Source organism: Eschrichtius robustus, chromosome 11 (genome assembly GCF_028021215.1).
Source record: "Eschrichtius robustus isolate mEscRob2 chromosome 11, mEscRob2.pri, whole genome shotgun sequence".
Taxonomy (NCBI): domain Eukaryota; kingdom Metazoa; phylum Chordata; class Mammalia; order Artiodactyla; family Eschrichtiidae; genus Eschrichtius; species Eschrichtius robustus.
The window spans coordinates 101,760,299-101,768,651 of record NC_090834.1 but is presented as its reverse complement, the minus strand read 5'-3'; the positions used below and the strand labels follow the sequence as shown (position 1 = coordinate 101,768,651).

General features: G+C 52.2%; 1 protein-coding gene across 1 annotated transcript; it reads left to right on the top strand.

The window, feature by feature from the left end:
• Positions 1-314: 314 nt before the first annotated feature.
• On the top strand, positions 315-1,987 carry APLNR (apelin receptor). The gene has a single exon (XM_068556450.1). The coding sequence runs from the start codon at positions 469-471 to the stop codon at positions 1,618-1,620; it is 1,152 nt and encodes a 383-aa protein (XP_068412551.1). The 5' UTR covers positions 315-468; the 3' UTR covers positions 1,621-1,987.
• Positions 1,988-8,353: the final 6,366 nt, after the last annotated feature.

The following is an 8,353-nucleotide window of genomic DNA, read 5'->3' as shown; positions in this document are numbered from 1 at the left end:
AAACTGGGCCAGGAGGAGAGTAGGCTGCAAACCACAGATAACATCCTGCCCAGCACTGCAGGGGTCAATTTGGTCCACTTGCCCAGGGACAAGAAGGAAAAAAAAAAAAAGTGGGCTGTAACTTCAAGATCCTAAGACTCACAAGTGAGGGGCTGGTCTGGAGGTGGGAGGAGGGAGGGACAGCCAAGGAGGAGACAGAGACTCAGGAGGGCGCGAGGAAGTGTCTGAGCTGAGGCTGGGGCAGGGCAGGAGGGGGTGGAGGGAAGCCGGCAGGAGGGAGGCATCCTTCAGGGTCCAGAGGAGCCAGAGGCAGCTCCTCCCGCTGCTAGGAAGGGCTCTGGACACCTCCAGCCCTTCCCGCCTGCCCTCCGAGGCTCCAGCCAGCAGCTGAGGGCACTGGCTGAGTTGGCGCGACACAGCCACGGAGCTGGTACCCCCGGGACCCCCTGCCCGACTTCGCTCTCCAGCATGGAGGAAGGTGGCGATTTCGACAACTACTACGGGGTAGACAACCAGTCTGAGTGTGAGTACGCCGACTGGAAGTCCTCGGGGGCCCTCATCCCTGCCATCTACATGCTGGTCTTCCTGCTGGGCACCACGGGCAACGGCCTGGTGCTCTGGACTGTGTTTCGGAGCAGCCGCGAGAAGAGGCGCTCGGCTGACATCTTCATCGCCAGCCTGGCGGTGGCCGACCTGACTTTCGTGGTGACCCTGCCGCTGTGGGCCACCTACACGTACCGAGACTACGACTGGCCCTTCGGCGCCTTCGCCTGCAAGCTCAGCAGCTATCTCATCTTCGTCAACATGTACGCCAGCGTCTTCTGCCTCACCGGCCTCAGCTTCGACCGCTACCTGGCCATCGTGAGGCCAGTGGCCAACGCTCGGCTGAGGCTGCGGGTCAGCGGGGCCGCGGCCACGGCCGTCCTGTGGGCGCTGGCCGCCCTCCTGGCCGTGCCGGTCATGGTGTTCCGCTCCACCGGCGCCATCCTCCACGTGGAGAACGGCACCAGGGTGCAGTGCTACATGGACTACTCCATGGTGGCCACCCCGAGCTCCGAGTGGGCCTGGGAGGTGGGCCTGGGCGTCTCGTCCACCGCCGTGGGCTTCGTGGTGCCCTTCACCATCATGCTGACCTGCTATTTCTTCATCGCCCAGACCATCGCGGGCCACTTCCGCAAGGAGCGCATCGAGGGCCTGCGGAAGCGGCGGCGGCTCTTGAGTATCATCGTGGTGCTGGTGGTGACCTTCGCCCTGTGCTGGATGCCCTACCACCTGGTGAAGACACTCTACATGCTGGGCAGCCTGCTGCACTGGCCCTGTGACTTCGACATCTTCCTGCTGAACGTCTTCCCCTACTGCACCTGCATCAGCTACGTCAACAGCTGCCTCAACCCCTTCCTCTACGCCTTCTTCGACCTGCGCTTCCGCCAGGCCTGCGCCTCCGTGCTCTGCTGGGGACAGAGCAGGTGCGGGGGAGCCTCCCACAGCAGCAGCGGGGAGAAGTCGGCCAGCTACTCCTCCGGGCACAGCCAGGGGCCCGGCCCCGGCAGCGGGAAGGGCGGAGAGCCGACGCAGGAGAAATCCATCCCTTACAGCCAAGAGACCCTCGTGGTTGACTAGGGCTGGGATCCCGGGAGCCTGGTGCCCTCTGCCCGGCCCCAGCCTTTGCCCTTGCTCTCTGAAGGTCAGGTAGCCGGGGGCACCTTCTCTCTTGCACTTGACTCCTTTCCCTGCTCCCTGCCTCCTGCCTGCGTCTTGTCCCCCTTTTCCCTTTGCTCTGGTTCAGAGGTTTGTGGTTTAGTGGAGAGAGATTGAGCCCTGCAGACCCGGGCTCGGCCACTCAGTCTCTGTGAGACTGACCTTGCCCCAGTCTCTTAAACTCTCTGAGACTCAGTTTCTCTACGTGTAGAAAATGGAGAAACTAAAATGATGTGTGTCCTGGCTCAGTAAAAGTTCATTTCCCCCCAGCATTTTTCTTGGATATCCAGCTTTTTTCTCCCCCCTCATTTCCTTTTAGGTTTCTCGCCCCTCTTCCTCCCTCTGTTTCCCCCTTTCTCTCTGCAGTTTTCACTCAGAATCCTTACCTCCTGGCTCCCACCCCCTCTCCCATAGCCGGTCTTCCTCGTTCAGTCCCTCCTTTCCATTTTTACTTCTTTGTTCTGAAGGGCTCCTAAGGGTTAAGAATCCTGAAGCTTGCAAACACTGCCCCTGTTCAAGCTCTTTGTCCTGTTCCCTGAGTGCCCCGGGGAGGGAATGGGGGAATGGGAATGGGCCGGGCAGGAGGCGGGCTGGGTATCAGCAAAATTACTGCTCCCGTCTCTGCAGCTGGAGGGTCCAGAGCCTCCCTCCAAATTGGAGCGGTTTGCTGTCATTTCAGGCACTGGAGGTAGAGCCATCCATGAAGGGGACCTCCCTTCCTGCAGCCCCTCCATGATGCCAACTAGATATGCTTTCTACAGATTTCCTTAGACGCTTTCTTGCATCCTCTATTTTCTGTGGGGACTGGAACGCAATGGGGTTGATGAAGCAGCAGGCTCCTTGGTTTCATGATATGAATGGGGAGCTGGGAAGGGAAAATGGAGAAAGAGGGGGAGTCTGCATTTAGTCTAAGTGCTGCTTGGGTTCCCCCCCCCAAATCCTCATCCCTCCAACCTCCTCCAGAACCGTGAGCTGCAGTTCTCTCCCTGTCTCTCCACCCCATCCCGACATCTCCAGGATGTTTTTCTTGGGCACTGGTGTGAATGGGTGCCAAGGGTCACTTTGGTGGGGGTGGGGCACTTGCTTTGTGTGTGTACATATGTGTAAACAAGGATGAGCATCACATGAATAGCGGTGTGCCTGTGTCACTTGTCACTTGGATGAACTCACCCCCCCTACTCTCCAGGTCTCTGCTCTTCACCCAATATCCTTGAGGGAAGAATTTAGAATAAAAATGAGTCCACCCCCACTGGATTTGGGGGCTCTGACGGCTGGTCCGCGCTTTAAGAGAGAAGTCTGTGTTTGTGCCCAGGCTCCCCATAGGGACATCCCTTCCCAAAGCAGCTGGCGCCCAAAGCTTGGGGAAGTCTTGTGCCCTGGGTCCCTGTGCCACTGTCCCTAGTTCTATGAGGGAAATGGGAGCTTCCCTTGACCGCTTTCCCAAGCCTGCCAACCTTGCTTTGAATTTGTAAGCATCTCCTTCATCACTCTTTATTTTTCCAGGGTCAGTAGCCCTCTTCTTAAAGGGGGACACCTGCTTGCCATGTGGTGGAAAGCACCCGGTGGGTTTTTTTCTCACCTCCCATCAGGATCAGACCACTTGGCTTCTTGGGGGGCTGGGAACGGGGACTGGAGCCATCACGGCAAGACTGGTGGCATGACAGCCACTCCGCCAGAGAGGCTTTGAGGATGAAGATGCTTGTGGGGCCTTCGTGCACTGAGGGCAGGGTGTGTGTATTCCGGGTTTTGTTCTCGGAGGACTCTGGACGTGAAGGACAAGACATGAGCCGTGGAGGCAGGAAGAGCCCAGCTTGATGTCAGTGGACATCTTGACCTTGGATGGGATGGAGCCAGCTCTGGGAGCAGAGGGAGGGGAAGAAGGGAAGGGACTTATCTCGGCTTATTCTTCCCATCTCAGGCCAGAATCTTCCACAGACTCACTTTCTCAGTCCAGGGCTGTCCCCAAAGCATCCAGTCAAGGCTGGAGGAAGCTCCCAGAAGGGAAGAGGGTGCCCCCTGAGGCCCCATCGGTGATCCTGGACAGATGGTGGAGGAGGCTGCCAGCTGCCCCACTTGCCCCTTCTTTGGAATGTCTATGCTATTTTTTGACCCTGTTAGTCACTGCGGTTCATCAAATAAATCTTTTTGTGTGTGTGTGTAACTATTGTGTCCGAAGCCTTTTCTCACACTAGTGTCTTGGGATGAGGAAGGGACCCCTAGTTTGCAAATGTTATGGTGGGAAGTGGAGCAAATAGGCTGAGGGGAGCAGTGGGGAGAAGGGGACCTAAAAGGAGTCGAGTGGGAAACTGGAGAGGAAGCTGGGGGTGGAGGGCGAGAAGATGGAGAAAGTAGACACCAGAGAAGGGACAGGATGGGAGTGAGAACAGGGAAGACAGAGGAAATAAAGGGACAGGGAACAGCTAAGCCTTTGTGCTCTGAAAAGCCGTGGAATCGGTGGGCACACATGCTGGAGCCCAGAGCACGGGCCTAGGGGAGAAATACCAACATTTCTTCCCATGGAGGAAGACCTATCACTCATTCATTCATTTGCCCCTTTATTCATTTATCATCTGCTACTGACTCATTCATTCATTCACTCATTTCAGTATCACATGAGCATCCATGCCGTCCTCAGGTGGTCACCATCTTCCACAAAGACCTCCAGGTACTAATGATGTTTGCAGATGACCCCAAAGCAATAGCCATAGTAGAACAGAGAGTAACGTTTCACCACCATTCTCTCCTTGAACCATTGCAGCCCTCTGAGAGGGGCATTTTCACCTCATTTTGCTAATAAGGGAGTGGAGGCTCAGAGAGTTTGGTCAGGTACCTTGACCAAGGTTACACAGCGAGTACATGGAAGAACCAGGCCTGGAGACAGCTGCCTCTGTCCAACTCCAAAGCCCACGTTCTTAACCAGAATTTCTCCAAAAGTCCAAATGAGTCAGTGCCAGGTGGTTGGGATGGAAAGTGAGATCTCATCTGTAAGGCGCCTGGCACATGTGGAGAGCCCTCAGTGAAGGGGAACGGGGGCTGGGAGGGAAAATGGTGGAAAATGCATGAGAGAGAGAGAGAGACAGAGAGAGACAGAGAGACAGAGAGAACAGAAAAAGAGAGACAGAGAGACAGTGAGAAGACAGAGATAGAGACAGAGACAGCAAAAGAGAAACAGAGATAGAGAATGAGGAAAGAGTAGAGACGGAGAGAGGGAGGAGGTAGGTGGGAAGAAGAAATTGGGAGGCAGGGAGGGAGCTGGAGGACGGGGTATCTGTGTTTGTTTTCCCTCTTCTGAAACGCACCAGGGAAAACCTGCAGGAATTTACAACTGTAACAACAAGGTATTGGATTTTTTTTTTTTTTTTTTTTTTTAAACAGATCCTGTAACAGAACCTCACCAACTCTCCAGGGAAATTTGAGGTAAATTATCCAAAATTATAAGATTATAGAGCACTTCATAATTTTGTTTGTTCACACACATTTCTTCATTTGTTCACTCACTCATCTGTTTACTCAATGAGTCCTTATTTATTACCGATGTGCCAGGCAGCATGCTGGGTACAGGATCAAATGGGGAACAGGACGTCGTGGGCTCCCGGTTGGGTGGTGGAGACAGACAGTTGGATGAATGGTTATAATGGAGCGTGGTCAGTTCTGAGAGAGGGAATGTACAAAGAGTTCTGAGGGCCTAGTGGAGACAATGAATGATCCTGGGCAGGGCGTCAGCGGGGACTGGAGACAAGGGGCATGCCAGGAGCCTGCTCTCTGAAGGGTGGAGGGTGGGTGGTGAGTGGAGACAGTGCTGTGTGCAGAGGAAAACCCAGAGATAAGGGGTAGGAGAGAACGCAGCCCCTCCCAGGAGCTAGAAAGAGCTCTCATCCTTGTTTGTGCCCACCCCACCCCAGCTCCAGGAGGGGAGCCGGGCAGAGACAAACTTGCCCAGATCTCCGAGTGTGTCTGGGGAGCAGATTGGGGGCTGGGACTAAAATCCGGGTCTCTAGATCACTTGGCAGGGGCGGGGGGAGCAGAGATTTTTTTTGGGTGACTTCTAGCTTCTCTCCTCCCTGGGCTTGAGCTGTCTTCTTCTAAGAGATCTGCCAGGGTCTCCTAAACAGGGGCTGGGTGTTCTGGGCCCTCTCAGCTGGACTTCTGGGGAAGGAGGCTGAGAAGGGGCCAGTGGATTCCTTGGGGAGACCAGCCCCCGAAGCCCGGATGACACTCAGCGTGACAGGATCTGGATGCGAAGTCCCTGCCATCTCAGCTGGTACCACTGTGTCTGAACCCCAGGGAGTTCAAAGCTTGAGGGTCCTGACCTTCTCCATTACTCTTCTCAATTACTGCTCAAATGCTTATAAAGTCCCTATGAGCAATGTGCAGAAGACACAAAGGGAGCTTAAAATCAAGTTTATAAGAAAGGAGATTTGGAGACGTTGGGCTGACTTTAGAAGTTTCCATTTATATTTAGAATATTAAGCAATGTTTATTGATTTACTCATTCAACAAACTTTTATTCAGGGCCTGCTATGTGCCTAGGGCTCTCTTAGGAGCTGTGGATACTGAGGGGAGCCAGACACCATCTTTGTCATCATGGAGCAACTTGAAAGAGCTTTCTAGTCTTACCTTCCCGTTGAATAGATGGGTAAACTAAGGCCCATGGAGGGCAAATGATTTATACAAAGTCATACAGTGGGATGATGGCAAAGGAACTTGGGCTTCTCACTGCCAGGCAAGAGCATGTTCCATGGCTCCAGGCTTAGCAAAGAGAGAAGGTCTTTTATGGAGACTATGAAAGGGTCAGAGCAATGGTAGAGGGCCAGCTGGGCAGGGGGAGGGCACAAAGGTGCATGAAGATGATTAGCCATATTTTTGTTAACTTTTTATTTTAGAAGAGTTTTAGATTTACAGAAAAATTGCTCATCTAGTACAGAGAGTTCCCATCTATTCCACATCGAGTTTCCTGTATTATTAACCTCTTGCATTAACATGACATGCTTGTCACAATTAATGAACCAGTATTGATACAATAACTATTAACTAAGTCCATACTTTATTCTGACTTCCTTACGTTTTACCTAATGTCCTTTTCCTGTTCTAGGATACCATCCAGGATACCTCATTGCATTTTGTCATCGTGTCTCTTTAAGCTCCTCTTGGCTGTGACACTTTCTCGGGCTTTGTTTTTGAGGACCCTGACAGTTTTGAGTACTGGTCTGGTATTTTGTTCCATGTGCTTTTTTAAACAAATCTCTTTTTATTTCCATATACCAGGCACATGCTGGATGATAAGGTTAGAGCGATAAATAACATACCAGTGTCTTCTGCTCTTTTGAAGTTCAACGATGAATAATAAAGTGTGGTAGGCATCGTCGCAGGCGAAGTGCAGGATGCCGTGCAGGCAAACACGCGTCTCCCGGTGTGCCCCCCGGAGTCATCACAGAGGGCTAATGCACGGGCTGAACGCACAGATCCACCTTCAGTGCCACAGGGCTCCAATGCCTGGCATTCTGTCCCACCTTCACGGTCATCCAGGGCTCATTTTCTTATTCAACTGGAAACCTGGGGACATCAGTCAAAAGCATATTTGTGTCCAACGGGCATCTTACCCCATGTTACTCTGTCCTTTATTATTTAGCTGTATGACTCATCTCTTGCCTACTTGAGGCTGCTTCTTACATGGACAGAGGATAATCAGAAGTGGATTCCCCAAATCTGCTTGAACTATCTTACTGGGCCAGACCCCTGCTCCTCCACTTGATGCCCCTTGAGCACCGGAAACTTGCTTCTAGAAGAGCCCTGATTTGGCTACACTGTAACAGCTCTTTGTACTTACCTGTCTCCTCTGCTCTAGGGACATCTTCCCCATCATAGGCGATGTGTTTACACATCTTTGTATTCCCAGTGCCTGCAATGTGGCAGGTGCTCAAAGGGTGTTTGCTTAAATGATCAAACAACTGGATAAAGAAAGTGTGGGAGGAAAGTGAGAAAAACTGAGTTTTGTTTAAAGCAAACAAACTGATTGCTTTTTAAAGAGCCCAGAAAGATGAATTAAATACCGGTGCCAGAGGAGATGCACTGGGATTGATGAATACTATGATTACTAACCACTGACTCAAACCATCCCAGTCCTCTTAGAGCTGCTACTTAGGAACCACAGAGTCGGAATACAGGACTGTTTGGACCATGTCCTGGGAGGCACTTCTGATATTCTTGTAAGCAGAATTACTCAAGTTATAGCTTTGCAGTGACCCATTTCAGTGTTTGTGTTGGAAATTATGTCTTCAAGCCTCTTCGGCTGGACGATGCTGTGTAACGCTGGCTGGCTTCCGGGGGAAGTTATTGTTGAGCCAACTGGAGCCAGCACTGAGTCAAACGGTTTCTGGGAATCTATGTCTGGACATCCACTCTCATGATGGTGGGGATGTACTGATTGAATAGAAAATAAAATCTTGGACTTCCCCCTCTATAAAAATACTCAGGGAAAACTTCTCTTCCGGTCCCTGAGAAAATCTGGGCCGGGTTTAAGGGCATCCAAGAAGATTTGGCAATCTTTTTCTGGGTCTGGAATATGTCCATAAATTCAAGAGGTCTTCCTGTATGATGTGGATGAAGTGGCCTCTGATGACGAGAGAGAGAGAGAGAGAGAGAGAGAGAGAGAGAG

Coding starts and splice junctions, on each gene's coding strand:
- APLNR (XM_068556450.1), top strand. CDS start 469: ATGGAGGAAGGTGGCGATTTCGACAACTACTACGGGGTAGACAACCAG.